Consider the following 25,827-nt stretch of genomic DNA (forward strand, 5'->3'; position numbering starts at 1 on the left):
GAAGTCGGAAGTTTACATACACCATAGACAAATACATTTAAACTCAGTTTTTCACAATTCCTGACATTTAATCCTAGTCTTAGGTCAGTTAGGATCACCACTTTATTTTAAGAATGTGAAATGTCAGAATTATAGTAGAGAGAATTATTTATTTCAGTGTTTATTCCTTTTATCAAATCATCCCCATTGGGTCAGAAGTTTACATACACTCAATTAGTATTTGGTAGCATTGCCTTTAAATTGTTTAACTTGGGTCAAACATTTTGGGTAGCCTTCCACAAGCTTCCCACAATAAGTTGGGTGAATTTTGGCCCATTCCTCCTGACAGAGCTGGTGTAACTGAGTCAGGTTTGTAGGCCTCCTTGCTCGCACACGCTTTGTCAGTTCTGCCCATACATTTTCTATAGGATTGAGGTTTGGGCTTTGTGATGGCCACTCCAATACCTTGACTTTGTTGTCCTTAAGCCATTTTGCCACAACTTTGGAAGTATGCTTGGGGTCATTGTCCATTTGGAAGACCCATTTGCGATCAAGCTTTAACTTCCTGACGGATATCTTGAGATGTTGCTTCAATCTATCCACATAATTTTCTTTCCTCATGATGCCATCTATTTTGTGAAGTGCACCAGTCCCTCCTGCAGCAAAGCACACCCACAACATGATGCTGTCACCCCCGTGCTTCACGGTTGGGATGGTGTTCTTCGGCTTGCAAGCATCCCCCTTTTCCTCCAAACATAACAATGGTCATTATGGCCAAACAGTTCCATTTTTGGTTCATCAGACCAGATTTCTCCAAAAGGTACGATCTTTGTCCCCATGTGCAGTTGCAAACCGTAGTCTGGCTTTTTTTATGGCGGTTTTGGAGCAGTGGCTTCTTCCTTGCTGAGCGGCCTTTCAGGTTATGTCGATATAGGACTCGTTTTACTGTGGATATAGATACTTTTGTACCGGTTTCCTCCAGCATCTTCACAAGGTCCTTTGCTGTTGTTCTGGGATTGATTTGCTCTTTTCGCACCAAAGTACGTTAATCTGTAGGAGACAGAACGCGTCTCCTTCCTGAGCGGTATGACGGCTGTGTGGTCCCATGGTGTTTATACTTGCATACTATTGTTTGTACAGATGAACGTGGAACCTTCATCCTTGGACAATTTTTTTTCTGAGGTCTTGTCTGATTTCTTTTGATTTTCCCATGATGTCAAGCAAAGAGGCACTGAGTTTGAAGGTAGGCCTTGAAATACATCTACAGGTACACCTCCAATTGACTCAAATGATGTCAATTAGCCTATCAGAAGATTCTAAAGCCATGACATAATTTTCTGGAATTTTCCAAGCTGTTTAAAGGCACAGTCAGTGTATGTAAACTTCTGACCCACTGGAATTGTGATACAGTGAATTATAAGTGAAATAATCTGTCTGTAAACAATTGTTGGAAAAATTATTTGTGTCATGCACAAAGTAGATGTCCGAACCAACTTACCAAAACTATAGATGGTTAACAAGAAATTTGTGGAGTGGTTGAAAAACGAGTTTTAATGACTCCAACCTAAGTGTATGTAAACTTCTGACTTCAACTGTATGTAACCACAATCTATTGGTCACTCTATGTCTCAATAGAATTGGTCCGATTTTTTAAGACTCATTCACCAATCACATTATGTTTTGTATTCCCATTATGACTTGTTCCTGAACGCATAGGAGGCCATTTTGAAATGTATAAAAAGCTCCTTCAATGTTCCTTCTAAAACCACTACAGAGCCCCACAGTGGAGATATAATAATACCCATAAAACCTAGCGGTAAAACGGGGAAATGGTTCCAGTCGTTTTTCCACCATTCATTTTTCCCATAGAGAATTTTAAAAACACTTAAAATAAGGACTGTTATTCGTGTAGGCTTACCCTGGCGAGACGTTTTGATAACCATGTAAATCTCTCTCGGACAAGGTGACTTTTATCAATATATTCGTCTCTACTTAATCTCAGATTTGAAAATGCTAATTAGCATCAAAGTAGACTTCATACAAGACTACAAATCCCTGCAAGCTCCTGCACGTCATCTCTAGCTGACACCTTTGCTAACAGGTATTGTGTCAATTTAAAACTTGCATAAGATAGTTCACAGAATTTTCCATTTTCCATTCCAATTTATTAATTACTAAATTTAGCAAACATAATCCAGAGATTCTTACCTTTGCCTTGATTTGGCAGTCTCATCCAGATCATCATGGCATTTGTAGTTCTTTACGATAGCCACATTAGCAGCTAATTAGCATTTCATTTTTATGGGATGAACACAGGCAAATATATTGATACAGTGCCATCGGAAAGTATTCAGAGATCTTGACTTTTTCCACATTTTGTTATGTTAGTCTTATTCTAAAATGGTTTAAATTAAATAAAACATCTCAGCAATCTACACACAATAACCCATAATGACAAAGTGGAACCAGGTTTTTAGACATTTTTGCAAAGGTATATAAAAAAAAAAAAAACAGAAATACCTTATTTACATAAGTATTCAGACCCTGTCCTAGAGGGATAAACACGGTTATCAAAACATCACGCCATGTTAAGCCTACACAAAACAGTCCTTATTTTAAGTGTTTCTATATTCCCCTATGGAGAAAAATGAATGGTGGAAAAATTATTGGAACCATTTCCTTGTTTGACTGCTATGTTTTATGGGTATTATGACTCATTCCGTGGCACTATATGAATGGTGGAAGATACAAAAAAGCTCAGAAGAAAAAAAAAATTGTGGGGGGGGGGGGGACACATTCAACCCCTTATTTTTGTTGCCATTTCTATTCATTTGTATAGGTTACCTTCAGACAAGTCCCGTGACACTCCGCAAAACAATGACCACCTTCATGTTTGCGAGAGTCATCTTTCCATAGAGTGGTCAAACAGACATTTTCGCGAGAAGACCGATTGTCCGGATGTCTCATGGTCTGACAGCCACTGCTGTAGCTCGGTCACGGCCACAGGTGCGGAAGGCCGACATAGGCGGATGTGGTGGACCAGATATCTCTTAGTTAAACTAACTGATTTTGATGGGGATTTTATTATGCTACTTGGATTGAAGCACGAGTTTGAAAGCCCGAAATGACTAGGTGAAATAAATCTATCTGTTCCCTTGAGCAAGACTCTTAACCCCAGTCGCTCTGGATAAGATGGTCTGCTAAATCAGGGGTTTGGGACCAAGTTTGCGAAACCTTGTGCTAATTTACTAAAATGTATAGCTGTATTTCAATAGCCACAACCATAGAAGCCATCAGTCCCGAGAAACCATCAGCATCACCACACTGGAACAGTTGGTTATATCATTCAAGAAAGGTTTTTATCAACTTCCACTGCCCTCCCGAGTTGCCAAATCTCCTCTTCACTTCACTTCGCGCTTCAATTCATGCACCTGGTTGGAGAGTGAAGTAGCAGCAGTGTTTATTTCCGCTCTAACAAGCAGGCAGAATTGATCTGTGAAAAGCATTAATTAGCCAATCAACAGCTAAATTGAATCAATGTAATCCTTTCTTCTTCTTAACTTGTAATGATTGCTTTGTTTCTCCACAACAGCGCTTTGAAAATGTTACGTGTTTGGAATGCAATGGGAACACGTTTAGTAAGGGCGTGGAAGCTACTGAAGAAAGTGAGATAATTAAAAAAGGTGAGTCATGATGAGTTTCATGACTCTTGGACTCATGGTGAGGTATGTGAGTGGAGCCTTTTGTAGCTCCATATGCCTACTCTACAAAATGTACCTTAACTAGCTTTCAGACCTGGGTCAAATCAATGCATACAGTGCCTTATTCCACATTTTTTTGTGTTACAGCCTGAATTAAAAATTGATTAAATATATTTTTCTCACCCATCTACACACAATACCCCACTTTTTTTTTGTTGACCAATTGACAAAGTGAAAACATGTTTTTAGAAATGTTAGCAAATGTATAGAAAATGAAATACAGAAATATATCATTTACGTAAGTATTCACACCCCTGAGTTAATAAACGTTAGAGTCACCTTTGGTAACAATTACAGCTGTGAGTCTTTCTGAGTATGTCTCTAAGAGCTTAACTGGATTGTACAATATTTGCCCATTATTCTTTAAAAATTCTTCAAGCTTCGTCAAGTTGGTTGTTGGTCATTGCAAGAGAGCCATTTTCAAGTCTTGCCATAGATATTCAAGCCGATTTAAGTCAAAACTGTAAGTAAGCCAGTCAGGAACATTCAATGTTGTCTTGGTAAGCAACTCCAGTGTATATTTGGCCTTGTGTTTTAGGTTATTGTCCAGCTGAAAAGCGAATTAATCTCCTAGTGTCTGGTGGAAGGCAGACTGAACCAGGTTTTCCACTAGGATTTTTCCTGTGCTTAGCTCCATTCCATTTATTTTGATCCTGAAAAACTCCCCAGTCCTTAACGATTACAAGCATACCCATAACATGATGCAGCCACCACTATGCTTGAAAATATGGAGAGTGGTACTCAGTAATATGTTGTATTGGACTTGCCCCCAACATAACACTTTGTATTGAGGACAAAAAGTGAATTGCTTTGCCACATTTTTTGCAGAATTACTTTCGTGCCTTATTCTGTATAGGCTTCCTTCTTTTCACTCTGTCAACTAGGTTAGTATTGTGGAGAAAACTCAATGTTGTTGATCCATCCTCAGTTTTCTCCTATCATAGCCATTAAACTCTGTAACTGTTTTAAAGTCACCATTGGCCTCATGGTGAAATCCCTGAATGGTTTCCTTCCTCTCCGGCAACTGAGTTAGGAAGGACGCCTGTATGTATGTAGTGACTGGGTGTATTGATACACCATCCAAAGTGTAATTAATAAGTTCACCATTCTCAAAGGGATATTCAATGTCTGCTTTTAATTTTTTTTACCCATCTACCAATAGATGCCCGTTGCAAGGCATTGGAAAACCTCCCTGGTCTTTGTGGATGAATTTGCGTTTGAAATTCACTGTTCGACTAAGGGACCTTACAGATAATTGTATGTGTGGGGTACAGTGATGAGGTAGTCATTCAAAACTCATGTTAAACACTATTACTGCACAAATAGTGAGTTCATGCAACTTATTTTGTGACTTGTTAAGCACATTTTTACCCCTGAACTTATTTAGGCTTTCCATAACGAAGGGGTTGAATACTTATTGACTCAATACATTTCTGTGAAGAGCGACGCTGTTAGAGACGAGAAGCAGGTACAGGGAGGGAACATTTAATTATCAACGGATATGGAACAGGACAGTGTCTGTACATGAACACATAACGACATTAATGCAGACACAGGGAACAAACGGGGGAGCAGACAGTTATAGATGAGGCAATCAACAAAGGGAAGGAGTCCAGGTGAGTCCAATGAACGCTGCTGTGCGTAATGATGGTGACAGGTGTGCGTAATGAAGGGCAGCCTGGCGCCTTCGAGCGCCAGAGAGGGAGAGCGGGAGCAGGCGTGACAATTTCAGCTTTTCATATTTGTATTAATTTGTAAAAAATCTAATTAAAACATAATTTCACTTTGATGTTATTTAATCAATGTTAAATTCAGGCTATAACACAACAAAATGTGGAAAAAGTCAACGGGTGTGAATCATTTCTGTGGGCAGTGCACGTCAAATGCAAATGTATGGCCTTTTCCCATCGACTCTTTTCCCTCTGTTTATTCTTTCCCAATATTCTGTTCTATGTTCTGATGGCACATTATCTATCTATAATCCGTCTATCATCTGCAATAACTCTTCTATCAGCTCAAATGCAGTCAGTCAACCCTCTGTCTGTCTCCCACTCCCTCGACAGGAATCTGAGGGGTTGTGGATGTAGTGGGAGATTGAGACCAAAATATGTAGCAAGGAGAGCTAAAGGCCCTGAGTTATGGAACTTGTTCCAATTTCCTGAGGAGCCTTCGGTTCTCCTTCCCTCACTGCTCCGCTGATCCGCCTACATCAATCACAACGAGCCTTGGCTGGCAGTCAGTCAGGCATACAAGCTCTGCAATGTAAAGTCAGCAGCATCGCAGCACCAGGGCCTAAAATTACCCCCAACCCAGCCCACCCCAGTCCAGCTTATCCTCTGAGAGATGCCGTCGTTCTTCCATTTCAAGCCTCTGTCACTTTTCTGTGGCTTATCATGTTTTGTTTTTAAATCCTCTGCTGTCAGACAGAGCAAAGCAGGGCCCATTCTGCACCCAGATCTGAAAGAGAGGCATCATATCCTACTGCTATTACGGGATTATTGTATTATTTTGGTAGGCCTAAACAGGGCAACCTTTCCTTATTACATATCGATTCAGGTGATAAGCTTATGTTCAAGAATGCAACCAAATCACAGACACTCATAATAATGGTTCTTATATTGATTACTGTGGTATTTCTATAGAAGTACGATACATGTCGACTGATTGTGCAGGCTTTTGCTCCATCCCGATATGAATACAACTAATTGCAGGATCGGTTGTGTTTGATTAGGAATAGAATGAAATCCTGCAGGAGGGTAGAGCTCCAGGAGGAGGGTGAGCCAACCTTGTCCTCCACCAACTGATCACATTACTGATGATAATGCTGCTGTTTACAGCTATTAGTGCAATGACGGTATTCATCCACTAGGTGGAGTAACTCACCATGTACATTTTCCTAGTGCAATCTGAGCACCAAACATGCTCTCATGCATAAGAGGTTGGTGGCACCTTAATTAGGGAGGACTGGGCTCGTGGTAATGGCTGGAGCGGAATCAGTGGAATGATATCAAATACATCAAACACGTGGTTTCCATGTGTTTCATGCCATTCCAATCGCTCCGTCCCAGCCTTTATTATGAGCCATCCTGCCTTCAGCAGCCTCCACTGCTTTCATCTAAGTATAGACCGCATTGCTTTTAAGTTGTGTCGTTATAACAAATCCCCTTTGGAGCACAGCTGGAAATAATAAACCTATAGGAAGCGAGCGGAGCATTTTACCCTTGATAATTCCATGTGCTTGTCTTCTGTAAGTAGACCCAAATGAGTCACTGCTCATTTATCAGTGGTGCCATATGCTGTTTTACATAAAGCAACACTTGAAAAATGAAAGGAGAGCCGCACACTCTAGGAGCTCGGATGCAATAACTTAATAACCTAATGACCAACGTTTCGACAGACAAGCTGCCTTCATCAGGGTATAAAGCAACAGTCTTATGAGTGTTTTACATCAGCCTGGGAGTTGTTTAAAATCCTTTATAGAGTTCCTATAGGGCTGAAAACGACATATTAAGTACCACGTGGCTGTTTTATATGTTGCTTGCGTGATGCCATTGTTTTCTGTCTCAGATCGTTCATCGGCTATTGATCATCTGGACAGATTTCAGAAATGAGGGCGTGGCAATATTGGTCTTCACCTCAGTTGACCTAACAGACATTGCCAAACCCCCTCCTCCCTCCCAAGTCTCTTCTCACACTACCCTTGTAGRTTCAGAGTGTGTCTTGAAGTCAGAACACACTCTGAAATGCCACAAATGTCATCAAATGTCAAATACCTTCCAACACAGTGCCCACCGAGCCTCTGAAAAGTAACGAGGTTAACGTCTCTCTCTCTCTCTCTCTCAGCCATCTGTCTTTCATATTTCCCCTGTGTTTCTTTATACAGCATCGGCACGCCAGCAACGTGTTCCGTTCTGACAGCAAAGAGAGACTGTCGGGAGAAAGGAGAGGTGGAGGGTGAGGACAGAGGGAGAGAGGGAAAGGAAGCAGGGAGGGATTGAGAGGTGGCGAGAGGGGGGAGGAGAAGGGGAGAGAGGGAAAGGTAGGGTGAGAGAGAGGTCTAGAGGGACTTCGAGACCTCAATGTAGGGAAGGTAGTGAATTAACCCATTCATGACAGGGAGAGGGAGGGGTTTATGTGTCCTTTAAATTCCAGGTGGATTAGGCCTGGCTATATGCCATAGCCTACATGGCTATAATGCCTATAGGCAGGCATTGTCACAGGGCTTATTCTCAGAGGCATATTTAACTCTATACGGTGTATCTATGGCTCTGTTCTGAGTGTCCCTCTGGCATCTCATTTATTCTCATCTTCTGGATTGATTAGGCTTTCCTAATCAATGCTCAAACTGATATGACGGATATAGACTGGGTGTTCTGTGGTTGAAGGGCCTATGTGGCAATGTATTGGTGGTCCAGTCATTTGAAGTTTCAGGTATGGGGTTCTTTTTTTTAAACGGACAAGTAGATTCCAGTGATAGGCCTACTGAGGTCCATTGGGACCTGTACAAATGAAAATGCCAACAGAGAGAAAATCCTTAGCTTAGCTCATTTATAGTATCACAGGAAGGATCTGTTCATTTGGAGACAAAGCTGTCTAGCTGTAGTCTAGTCTGACTGTGATGGAATGGGGAGAGGGGGYTGAGATAAGCGACTGGCAGACTGGCACTGCCCAGCCTCTGCTCTTCTCTGTGGTCCAGGGAACAGGTGGGCAGCCAAAGTGCTGATCAAGGCTGGCCCACGGCCAATCAATCATCCCAGCCCAGCCAATGGGATTCATCCGTCCGTGCCGCCTGAGGTGGAGTGTTGGCACATGCCTAATTTTAATCTCCTTAAGTATGCGCCATTGCCTCCATATCGTCAACGCAATGGGCGAGGCCGCCTGTCAGAGTGACTGATAACGCGGGTTGTCCATCCAAGACGCATTGGTGGCCATGCATTGGCAAATTATTTGTTGGGTTTGGATCAGAATAGCAGCTCTGATGGTGGCTGGAAGGAAGTTTAGGAAAAACGTTGTCATTTTATTTTAGCTACAAAGGGATTTGATCAGCCTTGAACTGTGACTGTAACCTGTCAGGATTTATTCATCTGTATTATTGGGGCTCCGAGGGCTTGGTGTCACAACAGAAAATGTTGCTCTCACCCTGCAGAAGTGGTGAAATGCGCACTAATAACCTGGACCAGTCCTGCAGTATTTTTTATTTAACTCGGCAAGTCAGATAAGAACAAATTCTTATTTACAATGACGGCCTACCCCTGCCAAACCCTAATGACGCTGGGCCAATTGTGCACCACCCTATGGGACTCCCAATCACAGCCGGTTGTGATACAGCCGGGAATCGAACCAGGGTCTGTAGTGACACCTCTAGCACTGAGATGCATTGCCTTAGACCACTTAGACTGCTGCGCCAGTTTGAGAGAGGTGTGTCCAGCTGCTCAAAGAGGACATGTTTTTTCAGTGGGAAAGGTGTATGGAGTCACTTTTTGCCATTAATATCAAGCAGAACTTCTGAAATCGAGAACAAAATTCTTATTATTGCAAATTAAAAGAATGGTATTGAAAGCAGAACATGAAACCCAAAGTATTGAGAGCAAAAAAATATAATACAGCAAGGATTTTTTTTAAATGTGAGAACAAATTAATTGTAAATAAATGTAAAACAAAAGATTTCAGTGAAACATGTTTAATTATAAACAATTGAGATCAAACACCTGTTACGTCTGTTTAAAGATGAATTAGACCAAGGTGCAGCGTGGTAGGCGAACATCTTACTTTTATTTCAAATGAACACCAAAACCCCAATAAAATACAAAATTAACATAAAGTTCTGCAGGCTAAACAGCAACTAACAAAATCAAGATCCCACAAACTAAGGTGGAAAACAGGCTGCCTAAGTATGATCCCCAATCAGAGACAACGATAGACAGCTGCCTCTGATTGGGAACCATACCCGGCCAACATAGAAATAGAACACATAGATTGCCATCCCTAGTCACACCCTGACCTAACCAAAATAGAGAATAAAAGGGTTTCTAAGGTCAGGGCGTGACAACGCCTCCCTCTTTGCCTGCATTTAAAAAAAAAATGTGGTTACATTATCACCCTGGCTTGTGCTTTCACTGCCTTTTTTTGCAGTTGCAAGTTTTTTTTAAATACATTCCAGCAGGATACTACCTGGCATCCCACTGCTGGTTTGCCTCTGAAGCAAAGCAGGGTCGGTCACTGGAATGGGAGACCAGATGTTGCTGGAAGTGGTGTTGGAGGGCCAGTAGGGGACACTTTTCCCTCTGGTGTTAATATCAAATCCCCCTGCCCCAGGGCAGTGATGGGGACATTGCCCTGCGAAGGCTGCTGTCTTTCAGATGGGACGTTAAAAGGATGTCCTGATTCTACGTGGTCAAAAATATCCCTGGGCACTTATTGTAACATGAGGCTGAACCATTACTCCAAAACTGATTGACCAATGGAGATGCTTCCTCTAAACCCGCCTACACAGAATGGATTGATTGGATGTATACATTACTAATCAAAGAGCTTTTACATAGTAAGGGGAAACCTCACCTCATCCACAACCAATGTGTGGCAACTATTTTGTGCCGGAACGCTCACCACGCAACAGCTAGCATGGTTGAGAGGTCAGGAGTGATATATACAAATTAGGTGGCTATGATGGAATGGGGCCAGTTTGCCAATTTAGCCAGGACACTGGGGCTAGCACCACTACTTTTACCATAAGCGCCACAGGATTTTTAATGACCACAGAGGACTTCTGTTTCACATCACATTCGAAAGACGGCACCCAATGCAGGGTAATGTCCCCATCACTGGCCTGAGGCAATGGGATTTGACCAGCAACATCTGATCTCCCTCCCAGGGACTGACCAGGACCAACCCTGCATAGGTTCAGTGGCAAAACCACAGTGGGATGCCTGGTGGAGTACTGCTGGAATGAATAAAAAAACGTGCAAGTGCAAAAATACATAGCCGAAGATAGGGAAAATTGAAGAAAAATGTTTCACTGAAAACGAATTGTCTTGCATTCATTTACAATTAATTAGTTCTCGCATTTCTTAATAATATCCTTGCAATTTGTTTGTTGTTGCTCTCAACACTTCTGGGTTGATGTTTTGCTTTCAATATCATTATTTTTGTTTGCAATTCTAATACTTTTGTTCTCGACATCAGAAGTTCTGCTTGATGTTAATGCCACGAAAGTAACTCATACAGCTGCATCCTATGACAGATCATCCCCCCAAGATATCCTCTAGTCTCTCTCCTCCAAGAACCGGGAGATACTTCTGATATAAGAACGCGCACGGCAACCTCAGCGTCAGCAGCAGAGCTCGTGCCCTGGCTGTTTCTCGCCTCCGTCTGTGCGCGTGCCCCATGCAGGTCTCTGGATCGGAGGTGATGATGGCGTTGGAGGAGCAGCATCGCTGAGTTCGCTCCTCTGAGCTTTTTATATTATTATAATTATAACAACGGTCGAAATACAATTACTCTCCTCGATCTCCTAACCAGAGAGGATGGGGAACGAAGGGAGCATCGAGGGAGGCGGACAACCCGGGGAACCGGGCTCCATCTCTATGGCGGGAGCGCCTGGTTCCATTTCAGCACCACTGGGCTCTGGACAGCTCATCAAGCCCGCCAATGGTGCTGCTGCCGGGGGAGGAATGGGTGGTGGACCGGGAATGAATAGGTAAGACCTGTCATTAGCAACGGTGCAGTTGATGCCAAGTATTTGACAAATGATAGATTTGATATCCTTATACACTTGACATTGTATATGATGCTTTACATTATTTATATCGTCAAACGCTCTGTTGTGTTGTAGACAGGGACACGGTGCTGTTAGGATTTGGCAGTTGGTTTTGTGATGCTTTTACGATTTACTTGGCTTTTGCCTAGCTGTTGGGACGTGTCATGGGTAGCGTTTCCCCTCCAACTGTAAAGTCATTGGTAAAAAAAAAAGTAAAACCATACCATTGTAGTATTAAAAGAAATGACCACTGAATTGTGGCTTATTTTGAGGTTGTCATGAAGGATGCTCGAGCTCATTCGTTTCTGCATGGGTGTTTTCAGAGGAGGATGCTTTTGCTGCTGCTTTGTGTGTGTGTGTGTGTGTGTGTGTGTGTGTGTGTGTGTGTGTGTGTGTGTGTGTGTGTGTGTGTGTGTGTGTGTGTGTGAGTGAGTGTGTTGTTTAGCCTAGTAGTATGTAGGCTATCGTAAGACATTGAAGTACGTGTCGCCACTCTCTCGATAATGATGTGCAAACGTCCCCATCTTCAGATTCTGGATGTTGTGTGTGCCCGCTCGCATCAGTGATGGGATGGCTGGCAGAATGACATTCATTGGTAATGCATAGCCTAACAAATATTTAATTGAAAATACATCGAATTTTCAGTCCTTTTGATTATTTAGATTTTTACATTGTGTTGTAGAAAGACAGACATATGAACGGCTTGTTAATAATGTGTAGCTTAAACACAGCATATCCGTCATTATATAATAGGTTAGATAGCTTCGAAAGGATGACAGCTCGTAGCTGCTGCAGGAAAAGTGACATTTCTGCATTTGAAATGAAATAAATTCCAAGTATTGACACACAAGAATGTTATTATGTAAAGTCCCAGTTGATCATAACGGTGGCGGGTTGGTATAACGGCATAATAAAAGTCCATGTGAACCTATCTAATCACGTGCAGCGTGAATTTGCTCGTCGCCCTTTTGCGCGAATATCGCTCTGTCGGTGGTTGTATAGTTAGAGGAGATGTGTTAGGCTTGCTATGACATTTGGACACGAGTGTGACTGTGATATGACAACACAGCATATTTATCCCCCCCTATTTTGTCACCGTCGTCTAGTCACATGTTACAAACTACAAATCACAGTGACTCTAACTGTTCTTGGTAATAAGTAGGCCTACGTGGTCTGTGTTGAAATGAGGAGCGAAAGAGCTAATCATGCTACTGTGTGTGTGCATGTGTTAGGATGTAGGCCTACCTGCGCTCCCTGGAGAGATGTGCCCCAATTTTCATGTTCATTATGACTGACACATAGACCAAGTGCGTGTGTGTGTCCAACCTGGACTCAGGGTGTCGACGAAACACAGTAAATGTACATTTGATTCCCTCCACATAGTATGATATGTTACATTCGGTATGATATGTATGAATTTGTGGATGTCCGGATGTCTGTTTAAAGGAGTAAGTAGTTGCAAAGGTTCTAATTAGCTAAAATACTGAAGTTGTCCGTGATTCAAGCGTGCAACTTTTGGGCTGCTAGACGTTCGTGTTATACAAGGCATTTGGAAAGTATTCAGACCCCTTGAATTTTTCCACATTTTGTTACGCTACAGCCTTGTTCTGAAATGGATTAAATTGTTTTTTCCTCATCAATCTACACACAATACCCCATAAAGACAAAGCAAAAATAGGTTTTTAGAAATGTATAAGAAATTTAAAAAAACGGAAATATCACATTTACATAAGTATTCAGACCCTTTACTCAGTACTTTGTTGACGCACCTTTGGCAGCGATTACAGCCTTGCGTCTTCTTGGGTATGATGCTACAAGCTTCGCACAACTGTATTCAGGGAGTTTCTGCAGATGCTCTCTCTGTCAGGATGGGTGGGGAGCGTCGCTGCACAGCTATTTTCAGGTCTCTCCAGAGATGTTCGATCGGGTTCAAGTCCGGGCTTTGGCTGGGCCACTCAAGGACATTCAGAGACTTGTCCCAAGTCACTTCTGTGTTGTCTTGACTGTGTGCTCAGGGTCGTTGGTACTGTTGGAAGGTTAAACTTTGCCCCAGTCTGAGGTCCTGAGCGTTCTGAAGCAGGTTTTCATCAAGGTTCTCTCTGTACTTTGCTCTGTTCATCTTTCTCTCAATCCTGACTAGTCTCCCAGTCCTGCAAAACATCCCCACAGCATGATGCTGTCAACACCATGCCTCACCGTAGGGATGATATTGGCCAGGTGAGTAGCGGTCCCTGGTTTCCTCCAGACATGATGCTTGGCATTCAGGCCAGAGAGTTCAATCTTGGTTTCATCAGACCAGAGAATCTTGTTTTCTCATTTCTGAGAGTCCTTTAGTTGCATTTTGGCAAACTCCAAGCGGGTGTCATGTGCCTTTTACTGAGGAGTGGCTTCCATCTGGCAACTCTACCATAAAGGCCTGATTGGTGGAGTGCTGCAGAGATGGTTGTCCTTCTGGAAGGTTCTCCCATRTCCACAGAGGAAGAGATTGAGCTCTATCATAGTTACCATCGGGTTCTTGGTCACCTCCCTGACCAAGGCCRTTCTCCCCGATTGCTCAGTTTGGCCGGGCYGCCAGCTTWAGGAAGAGTCTTGGTGGTTCCAAACTCCTTCCATTTAAGAATGATGGAGGCCACTGTGTTCTTGGGGACCTTCAATGCTGCAGACATTTTTTGGTACCCTTCCCCAGATCTGTGCCTTGACACAATCCTGTCTCAGTGCTCTACAGACAATTCCTTCGACCTCATGGCTTGGTTTTTGCTCTGACATGCACTGTCAACTGTGGGACCTTATATAGACAGATTTGTGCCTTACCAAATCATGTCCAATCAATTGAATTTACCACAGGTGGACTCCAATCAAGGTGTAGAAGCATCTCAAGGATAATCAATGGAAACAGGATGCACCTGAGCGCAATTTCGATTCTCATAGCACAGGTCTGAGTACTTATGTAAATAAGGTATTTCTGTAAAAAAAAAATATATATATATACATTTGCAAACATTTTTAAAAACCTGTTTTCATTTTGTCATTATGGGGTATTTTAGAAAAAGGCTGTAACATAACAAAATGTGGAAAAAGGGAAGGGGTCTGAATACTTTCCGATTGCACTGTAATCCTACCCATCCTCCCCAATCAACCAGCCTCTAGGTTTAGGATATTTACTAGCTCATACCAGTGACAAACTTAGCAAGCTATTTTATTGATATGGCAGTACACAAACAAAATCCAGAGATCCTAAGATAACAAAATAACATTTCCCATTGTGAAAAATCCGCAATCCACCACTCCAAAGAAAGCATGGCTCTGGCGGCATCTCCGAAATGCCCCCAGATCCGAGATCGGATCCATGGCTGAAGCGTTGCATAAGCCCACACTCGGCAGGCTGTAAAGAAAACTCTCCCGGAGCCACAGAATGGCCGAATTACCGCAACTATACAGTAAGTGACCTCCCTTGCAGCCAAAACTGCTCTTTCCCATAGGCTTGTATTATCTATAACATGACAGCAGTCAGCTACCAACAGTTGGCAGATATGTTTACATTTGGTTAGTTGTATTAGTGTTATTTAGATGGAAGACATTAGCTAAATGCGCTATAGCTAGCTAACGTTAGCATGGAGGTAGCCAGCTAGCTTTTTCACTTACCTGCTCACTTCCATTCTCACGTTCTTTGCTGGTGCTGCTGGCTGTTTGAGATGCTTTAGAAGCCCCATTGATGGTAAGGGCAGCATCCACTTTGAGAAGCAACTTCTTGCTGAAGCCCTCCTTTTCTTGGGGTGCTCTTATTTACAGTGTACTGTCTTATGTAACCATACCAAACATAACATATCATACAGTACATTTGCAAGTTTTCAAATCTCAGTGTTAAGGTCAAAAGTGTTGTGAGTGTTATTTCTGAGTGTTGATTCTAGTGGGGTTAACACCTGTGGGATTGAAATTGACAAACATGCAGTGAATAAATGAAGTCTTATTTGAATCACAGTAGAATCAACACTGCGTGGTGTTGTTCTTACTCGACTGTGTTGAGTTCATTTCCATTAACTCTCAGAGTGAAAAAGATGTGGGAGGGGCATTATCATTCTTCCCAGAATGTGTTGTTGCAGGTAGATTTCTTTTAAATAGTTTGTTTTAATATCTACAGTTGAAGTCGGAAGTTTACATACACTTAGGTTGGAGTCATTAAAACTTGTTTTTCAACCACTCCACAAATTTCTTGTTAATTAGCAAATTACAGTTTTGGCAAGTCCGTTAGGAAATCTACTTTGTGCATGACACAAGTAATTTTTCCAACAATTGTTTACAGATAAGATTATTTCACTTATAATTCACTGTATCACAATTCCAGTGGGTCAGAAGTTTACATACACTAAGATGACTGTGCCTTTAAACTTGCAGAAAATTGCAGAAAATTATGTCATGGCTTTAGAGGCTTCTGGTAGGCTAAGCAAGGAAGAAGCCACTGCTCCAAAACCGCCATAAAAAAAGCCAGACTACGGTTTGCAACTGCACATGGGGACAAAGATCGTACTTTRTGGAGAAATGTTCTCTGGTCTGATGAAACAAAAATAGAACTGTTTTGCCATAATGACCATGGTTATGTTTGGAGGTTAAAGGGGAGGCTTGCAAGCCGAAGAACACCATCCCAACCGTGAAGCACGGGGGTGGCAACATCATGTTGTGGGGGTGCTTTGCTGCAGGAGGGACTGGTGCACTTCACAAAATAGATGGCATCATAAGGTAGGAAGATTATGTGGATATATTGAAGCAACATCTCAAGACATCAGTCAGGAAGTTAAAGCTTGGTCGCAAATGAATCTTCCAAATGGACAATGACCCCAAGCATACTTCCAAAGTTGGCAAAATGGCTTAAGGACAACAAAGTCAAGGTATTGGAGTGGCCATCACAAAGCCCTGACCTCAATCCTATAGAAAATGTATGGGCAGAACTGAAAAATTATAATTATACTACCTTAAAACCGTCATCATGTGCGCCTGCGCCTTGCTTTGGCTTTGTTTACAAACCGTAGGATAGCTACTAGTAGCTAGCTCAAGCAGAAAGTACGATCAAAGATACTGGTAGCTAGCAAGCTTCTTATGCTGGCAAAAGCACACTGTGTTGTGATTGGATGCCATACTGTAGAAGTAGAATGAAGACATCCGACAGCAGTGGCTGATTTTCATTTCAGGTGGACAGGCTGCACAGAAAATTATGATCATGTGCAGTGAACATTTCAAGGGATGTTGCTTTATCAATTGGGGAGAACATTCGATGGGTCTTGCCAGGAAGCTAATCCTGAAAACGGATGCTGTACCATCACTAACAGTGGATCTTGCAAGCGCTGACCATAATGTAGGTATCAGAGTTTGATGAGTCTGACATGGTAGCCAACATTTTGAGGGGATCGGGGGTCTAACGTTAGATAATGCAACTGTGGCTGCTTTGACTTGTGAATGGTATATTTACTGTAACACACCCGATAGTCACTATATGGTTTTTGTTCTTCCATCCCTAAACCCTAAGTGTCTGAGAACTGCCAGCACACAGCTGACACGAAGGAATGTTGTCCACAAAAGGAGTTTCGGGTATGTATAGTATTTGCAATTTACCCCTAAAAATCGTATTTTTAAATTCTATTTTATTTGTATTTATTAGGGATCCCCATTAGCTGTTGCCTCTTCCTGGGGGTCCAAACACATGAAGGCACTTACATCACACAAAAATAAAAAAGAAATGAAACAGTAAAACAACATTACACCACTACATATCTACAATACAAAATGTGTAATACCTCCATACAACAATATTACAATGTATGTGTGTGTAGAGTTTGGGTATGCGTGTGTGTTCCTGTGTGTGTGTGTGTGTGTGTGTGTGTGTGTGTCTGTGTTGTGTGGTGTGTGTTGTGTGTGTGTGTGTGTGTGTGTGTGTGTGTGTGTGTGTGTGTGTGTGTGTGTGTGTGTGTGTGTGTGTGTTGTGTGTGTGTGTGTGTGTGTGTGTGTGTTCACAGTCCGCGTTGCTCCATTGTGTGGGTTGTCTTACAGTTGATGTAGCTTGTATCATTGGGGCTAATCATGATGATTGGGAGGGGTGGTATTATTATTTCACTTTCCATCTCCTGTTGTCTCTCCACTATCATCGAGCTGTAATGATAGACATTTTAGAAAATTCAACAACTACTCTTGTCTGCACAGCTTCCCAGGCAACCATCACAGCAGGAATGCTGTGAAACAAATGTAGCTTTCCCAAGGCAAAGAAGGGGGGGGGGGGGGGGAGGGGGGGGTGATATGCTGTGAAGCCTGTGAAGACAGACCCAACATACTGTAAGTCATAGTTATTCATTTCAAATCTGCATCATATGAGCATTTCAGGCACACAAACATTCCAAATACAAACATTAAAAAGTTTCACCAAAAAGTGCGCAACCAAATATTGAATATTTGAAATTGAGTACTTCGAAAACACCAGAAACATATTGTAGAATGAGTAGAACACCACATTGATGAATTGATAGCAACTCAGAACACTAAATAAAAGGAAATATAATTCACTACCCATTTAACAAACATTTCCCTTCCAAAAACATTACAGTCTATGTAGACTGGCTCCTGGATCTCCTCTTCAACGAAGTCCTCCTTGATCCAGAGCCATATGTGGGGAACCTGTCCATCCCAGGACCCCTTTCTGCCCAGTGTGAGGTCTGACAAGGAGGAAGTCATAGCTGGATTTGTCCGCCTCCTCTCCCTCTCCCCATCAATCTCTGTAGTTGGTTGCATTTCCTAAAGCCTAAGTAATCAACTTTTATGTGATATGATATCACAGTTAGTTACTTTTTATAGTTTTTTTTCAAGCATTCGGACTGGAGATGAGTGTTACAAATTGTACGAATCAATGGGTCCTGCACACTGTAGGGCAGCCGGGGGACTGTGTTACGCTTTCTCTGATTATCATTTTTTTTAATATCTCAAATGATGCCTCAGCATTATTTGATCACCTTTATGTGTTCATGTTAATCAATATTTCAGCTATGCTGGCCTAATTGTATAAGATCAAATAAATGTCTGATCAATACTTACAGTTCTGAACATATTGTCGTTTATAATGGTAATGCAGCGGCACCTATAAATTGTCCAGTTCACTTATTGTATGCTGCTTTTTTTTATGTGCATTCCCTTACGCCTAAGCTTCTAAGGGGACTCAGGCTTGACTAATTCTTGTGAAGAAGTGTATCAGTGAACTGTATTCTGTAATCAGTTACAAAACAACAGAACTGCAATTGTGTATTGATTCTGTTTGCCTGATATCCAACAGTCCATGTTCAGCTCTGTTGACCATGAGAGCATTTTGCAGAGAAAATGGGTCGAGGCATACTATTTAGGCTCAGAATGACATGAGGCACATTGTTTACCTTGTCATCAATGACATGTGGCCCATTGTTTACCTTGTTACCTGGCAACAACCACAACTGTGTTTCAAAGAGCTGTCAGTCAAGGAAAGCTCATGAATATAAGCTTCACCGCCCACTCAGCCTGTTCTTTCAGGTTTTCTGATAGTTAGAGATGAGAGCAAAGGTACAATTTCTTCAATTCTGAGAATTTTAATAGTGTACAAATATTACAGATTATGTTTTGGTCAATCAAAGGCTAATTTGACTTGGGAGATAGGATGACTGTATGGGGACATTTAACACTTTCGGTGGTTCACAAAATTTCTAAGAAACTGTTCAATTTAACATTGTGGGTGTTAAGATTCTCATCTCAAATTTGCTGTATACCTTTACTATGTCTAGTCTGAGAGGCCAGGCTGGTGTGTCCTGGTGTCATTTCTAAGAAAGTGTTACATTTAACAATGCGGGTGTTAAAATTTGGATGGCAGATTTGCTGTGTACGTTTACTATGTTAGGTCTAGTCTGAGAGGCCAGGCTGGTGTGTCCAGGTGTTTTCCAACTTATCAAAAAATCCTTCCCTTACAATAGCATCATACTAGGATACTGTAGTAGGCTACAGCATCCACTCCACTGCTCTATAAAAGGCCTAGTGGCTCCAAGGGGTTGAGCTGGTCTACAGTTTTTATATGCTTGGTCCTTGTCTTTGTCATCGAAAAGGGTTTGAAAATAGTTTTGTGTGTGTGTCTCTGTGACTTTAAATGCTTATCCGGCTGTTACAACTACCTGCATTGAAACAGCAACCTGCATGGAGTGGTCAGTGGTACAGATTGTCCATGACCAGACTCCCTACTCATGGCTGTAGTGAATCCTGCCTACCAGTATCCATATGCAGAGGCCAGAGGGGTAACAGACACATACTCCGACTGCCAAAGATTCAAACTTCAACCATTTTCTGACCCAGTCAGGGCAGCAACATTTAAAGTGCAGAGATTTTCCTCAACATGACTTCCAAGTTAAACAAATATACAATGGTTCATTGGATCAGTCTAAACCGTTGCACATACACTGCTGCCATCTAGTGGCCAAAATCTAAAGTGCACCTGGGCTGGAATAATACATTATGGCCTTTCTCTTGCATTTCAAAGATGATGGTACATCAAAATACAAAAGAACAGTGTTTTTTTTCTTTGTATTATCTTTTACCAGATATTTTGTGTTATATTCTCCTACATTCCTTTCACATTTCCACAAACTTCAAAGTGTTTCCTTTCAAATGGTACCAAGAATATGCATATCCTTGCTTCAGGGCCTGAGCTACAGGAAGTTAGATTTGGGTATGTCATTTTAGGTGCTGTGATGTCCAATTTCCTTCACTGTGGTTTACTGCCCAAGAACAGTCTTTACTTTTTATTCAAACTTTTTCTACATTGACTGAAAGCTGTGTGTTCACAACCCACGTTACTTGGCATATTTTTTCTAAGCACCGCACTGCACCAATTGCAATTTGGAATCTGCAGAGTTTTGCCAAGCATAAAACAAAAAATGTAGGCCTACTGTTTTATCACCATGAAAGTAAGTAACTGGATTTTCCATTCAGGTCTGTTGATTGATGATTCCAAAGGTTTGGTCATATTTTTTCTGCTTTCTGATTGGCTGGTTTAATTGGCTCAAACCGCTCCCTCTTCCATCACACAAATCATGATTCCTTCACTCCCATAAACCATCTGTGTACTCCAGAACTGTGGGCTGTTGTAGGAGGCGAAAGATGGATTCAAATCTTCTGACTCAATGTCGATCTTAGAGGGCTGAAACACTTACGTTTTGTATCCTCTCCTTCTAATTACGGGAATAATTCAGACCTGGGACACCAGATGAGTGCAATTAACTACCAGGTAGAAACAAAAAACAGGAGTGTTTTGGCCCTCCAGGACCGGAATTGAACACAGGTTTTCCCAAACTTGGTCCTGGGGCCAAACCTTAATTCTGAGTTGGTTATTTGAGTCAGCTGTGTAGTGCTAGGGCAAAAACCAAAACATGCACCCGTGGGAGGCAGGACTGAGTTTGGAAAACCCTGCTCTACTGTAGCTGCTTCCCTTCCCTCTGCCCTTGTTGTTTTTCCCGCTCATATCTAAAAAGGATAGATAGATGTAAACAGTATGGTAATACCTTCACTTTCCCTCGGGTTGGACTAATTACGTCAGTAAGATATTTTTTCCTGCATAGTTATCAACACATTTTGATTGGTGTCTTCAGAAGTCTAGTCAACAATGGCAGAGCGAACCCAGCTAGCACATTTGGTTCCTTGGAAGTTGTGGGAATTTAAGTTTTGGGTCTCCCTTGATTCTGGGAACGAAGCCATATGTTTCCTGACTGGTAAAGCTGCCTGTTTTTAAAAAAATGTTCTGAGAATGGATGTGAAAATTTTGCCTGTTCTAGGAATGTATCATTTTTAGGTTGCAGGGAGGTTCTGAGAATGTTTTACTATGGTTCCCTGAATGTTTTCCTGGGAGGTTCTATAATTGTAGATATTTGAAGGTAATTAAATACCTTTAAATACCTTTATTATTAAATATAATGTCCAAATGTTTTAAAGGTCATTTGGAGGTTTTGGAATAACTTCCTTAAAACGTTCACCGAATGTTTCAATACGACTTTTATTAACACTGCTAGCGTAACTGTTTCGAAATCCAAGCACAGATCGGACACATTGACATTTATTTGCTTAGGCATTAATCACGCAAACCCATTTTGTTTTGATTGTGGCATGGCGTCAGTGAGATTCAAACCTATGATCTTCCGTTCTCTATCCATGGAGTTAGTCCACTGCACTCCACGATAGAACTAGCATGCCATGTGTTTTTTAATTCATACGATGTTGTTCGTTTTAGTCTATCCAAAAATACCCATTTTTCAAAAGGGAACAAGCACTCATTAAGATCAGTTGTGGCCAAAATAGTGGGTGTGGCCAACACACCTGAACACACTTAACAAGATAGAGGATAGAGTTTTGTGACACTGAGAACAGAATGTATATGTTTCTAAATAACTTTCTTCGAACATTCTTTGAACGTTACTCATGTTTTCTTATGGTTATTATGGAATGTTTTCTTAATATTCTGAGAACATGACTTTAAATATAACCACGAGGAAACCTGCAGAAAAACATTATGCCGAAGTACTCAAATTCCCACAGAAGAATGTTGTTTCTTAACATTCTCTGAACGTTCTGAGAACATGACTTGAAATAGAACCATGTGTTGTGTTCAGCACTAATTGTTTAGTATAGCACCCATGATTTGTATCATCGATTGGACGGTATTTTGTTGATGTGTTTTTATCGGAAATCACTAGGTGATTTGGTGGTTAAATTTCCGTTGTATTTGAGATAAATGTAAGCCTTAACTGAGAACAAGGGCTTGTTTGGTTCTTTTTAAACATAAACATAACATAACGAACTGGCACAGAGAGACAGGAAACCCCGGGATGAATACACTAGGGAAAATAAGCGACACCTGGAGGGAGTGGAGACAATCACAAGGACAGGTGGAACAGATCAGGGTGTGACACGGAGTAAATCGTTAGACTACTGTAGGTGGCGAGACAAATGTTGCCGTGTCTGAGGGTAGTACGTGCTAAATAAAGGATACATAAATGATGGGGTGGATTAAAACAAATGAATCATGAGTGGAGGGGGGACAGTGGGCTCCCTGTGAACAGAACTTATCTGACTGTAATTTAAAACTTTTTGTTCACCTGGTAAAATAACGTTAGATGGAAAGACAAAGGTAGAGTATAGTAGAGATTGTAGAGGGAAAGTGTTAGAGTGGAAGGGAAGTGTACTGGGTGATGGTGATTGAGATGGCTTCATGAGTTAAGGGAAACAGAGATGTAGACTAGTGAAGGTAACAAAGGAAATGGGAAGTTAATTGTAAAGTAAGAATTTCAAATTGTTATTGTTTGGAGTGATTAAGATATAGCAAAATGAAAACTAACAAAATGTTTATTTTCTCTGCCTTTGAATGTTTGCCGTGGGAGACTAGTTAGTGAAATTCTGCAGTTTTATAAAGTATAAAGGTATCCGGATTCGGGAGTAAAGGGAGCTCCCAAATAAGTAAGGCCTGGCCATTTATTTGTTTTGCCTTACGTTTTACCACCAACACCAACACGCACACAAAACTCAATTGTTATGAATATTTGTTAAGTGCTGTTCATAACATGTTGGATTTATTGTGTGGGGTCTTTTTTAATTTGGTTGTAAACTGGGTACACAGAATGAGGGAAATGTTTGAAATGTTTTTAAATGGTTTCTGAGGGAAAGAAAACAATGGGGTTGAGGTTTAAATGGGCTATGTCAACACTAATAATTAGGACGAAGTTTATAATTTAGCAATAGTCCTATGTGTGATTTAGAACACGAGAAGGAGAGAGAGAGTGCTGCCCCTGAATGAGGGACACCTGTCTCTAGTCTATTTTATCATTACCTTATGGGATACAACTATTTCCTTATGGAGTTATAAAGAGTTGTAATTTTAATTTGATTTGTTATTCTAATTTGTTTATTTTTGATTTAACAGGCAGTGTTGTTGTTTTTTAATTACCGGTCCCCTGGGGKTTTTGGTAAATATGCACATTTGTTTCATCACAAGTCTGCCTATAAAAGAAAGAAAAGTTTTTCCCATCTCTAGTTTATATGAACAAGAGTATTGCTGTTATTGTGTTGTTTGTTTTTGCCTTGTTTTGAAACAAATCTCACCAGATTGTGTCTGCTGTACGTTCGGGATTTCTCCCTAAGGGGTAACTCTGCGGGGAGGTCGCCAGTATGATAAGGGAATATAAAGCAAATTTGCAAAATGGTTTCAAGAAGTGTATTGTTATGCTCTTTGAGATTTGTCTTAGAAATGTTGGTATTAAGAAAATTGGGAATGTAATCATTTGTCATGGGGTGAATATGTCTTAAAAATGTGTTTTGGTCTGTCCTCTTTCGAAGTTATGGCGATAGTGACTACAGATGGTATCTTGTGATGCATGGAAAGAATAAATTGATGATAACAGTGTGAACTTCACACCCCCCCTAACCAGCTGAAGAAATGACATTCACTATGACCTTGTCCTTCACCACTCCTACCGTGAGACCTGCGTCCGAGCCAGCAACCTGTACACAGCATCCAGTCGAAGCTATCAACTGCCTTTTCTCTCATGCCTTTTCTCATGCCTTTTCCACGTGAACATGAGTCCACGTGGAGTGATCATGGAAAGAGATCCTGTCAAAACTTATTTCATTCTGCTGGTGTACTGGTAGGAAAATGGACAAGACATAATGGACTGTAAACGACAGAGCGGCTCAGGTGAGAGACATTATCAAGGGCCATCCATTTTTGAATATGTGCCATTGGGAGGACGAACTGAAACACTATCTGAAGCAGAACATGAAGAAACACCAGAAGAAGAGTGCCGGGAAGGAGGGGGACGGTCAACTGTGCCTGAAAATTGATTTAGGGTTGAATTTAGATTAAAATACATTGAGATACCAATCTGTCATTACCACAAGTGATGAGAATTGTCCATGCCGGAAATATATGATGAATATACTGTTTGTAAATGTACATTCTAACCGTGTCTGTGTGTGCTAAGTTGAGGTTCTTGAATTTGAGTGACTCAACGTGAAGCACTAAGGACTGTCATTCTACATTTGGGTTGTATAACCATGATGGGGACATTGATAGTAGGGGTTTTGTTTTACCATGCTATTAGAATTAAAATGTTAAAGCGCATCAATACATATGGCTTTCTGGATSATGCAGTACAATTGACTTGAGCATGTTTAGTATGTTTATAACTATAGAAGTGGACTAGAAGTAGTGACTAACATGTTATGGGTAAGATGGAATGATTTATGTATTTGTAACCAGAGGCTAAGTACATATGGGGCATGTATTTGAGACAAAATGTTTGCATAATGGTGTTAGTTGCAGATTGTAGCAGAGATAGTATTGTCATTTCATACACTATTGTCAACTTTCAGTGAGGGGTTTGTTAAAGAAGGCACAACACTTGAAAGAATAGCCACAGATCCCTGTATACAATAGGCCACCTCACCTGAAGGGACGTTTGCTGTAGTAGTAGCATCACATCTCCTGCAGAGTGTGCCAAATGATAGGTGACCATTGCTGTACATTCATACCCCAGGGTGAGGGTAACTTGACTATTGTAGTGGAACATCTGAAAGAGCTCAGCAGTGATCTCGCGTTGCGTTGTGTGTAGTGATGAAGTGTGTACTGATGTTTGATTCATATGTTCCTTTCCCCTGAGAATGAATTGTACTATGTGAAGGTTTGAAACTCAATGACATAGGTCATTTACAATTTTTATGTACTAAGTGTAAGAATGTCTTTCCTTTTCACTCTTTCCAAATTATGTTCATGCTTGCTTGATGAAAATACTTGTTAGTAATTTTCCATTAGTTTGAGACTTAGTCTCAAAAGGGAGGAAATGTTGTGGAAAATTACAACATTAGACATACTATTCTGTTTTTACTTAGAGAATTGTCCATTGTTATATATATATTTTTTGTTGTTGTTGATGCAGTCTTGTCTTGTGTGACTTAGCCATACGTCTGGGCATACAGATAAGAGCCGGGTGCGACCTCAGTATGTGACATCCTGCTTGTACTATCTGTAGGAACTCCTCTGTGTGGAAATTTGCAGGAAGGAACAGACAATGGTGGCAATGTCAGCTATCTTAATCTGCACAGACAAGCTAAACACCTTTTATACACTATGTTCCCCATCCCTGTTTGCACACATCTGCTATCTGCCACATAGACAAAGAGGTTGGACTTTTCTATAAAAGCTGAGAGCCAACTCTGTTCATGGAGCTTTCAACTTTGACTATTCTTCATTTTTACAAATCTTATAATAAAATTGTTTGAAAGAATCTGCAGTCTCTCTTC

At 41.2% G+C, this 25,827-nt stretch overlaps 1 protein-coding gene across 1 annotated transcript in view; it reads left to right on the plus strand.

The window, feature by feature from the left end:
* The first annotated feature begins 11,177 nt into the window (after positions 1-11,177).
* LOC139028067 (protein bassoon-like) overlaps positions 11,178-25,827 on the plus strand; it is a 55,337-nt gene continuing 40,687 nt past the window's right edge. The window contains exon 1 of the mRNA XM_070444621.1: positions 11,178-11,436. Coding sequence (XP_070300722.1) covers positions 11,264-11,436 — 173 coding nt within the window. The 5' untranslated portion in view covers positions 11,178-11,263. The remainder of the gene's footprint in view (positions 11,437-25,827) is intronic.

The sequence above is a fragment of the Salvelinus sp. IW2-2015 genome, linkage group LG7 (assembly GCF_002910315.2).
Source record: "Salvelinus sp. IW2-2015 linkage group LG7, ASM291031v2, whole genome shotgun sequence".
NCBI lineage: Eukaryota > Metazoa > Chordata > Actinopteri > Salmoniformes > Salmonidae > Salvelinus > Salvelinus sp. IW2-2015.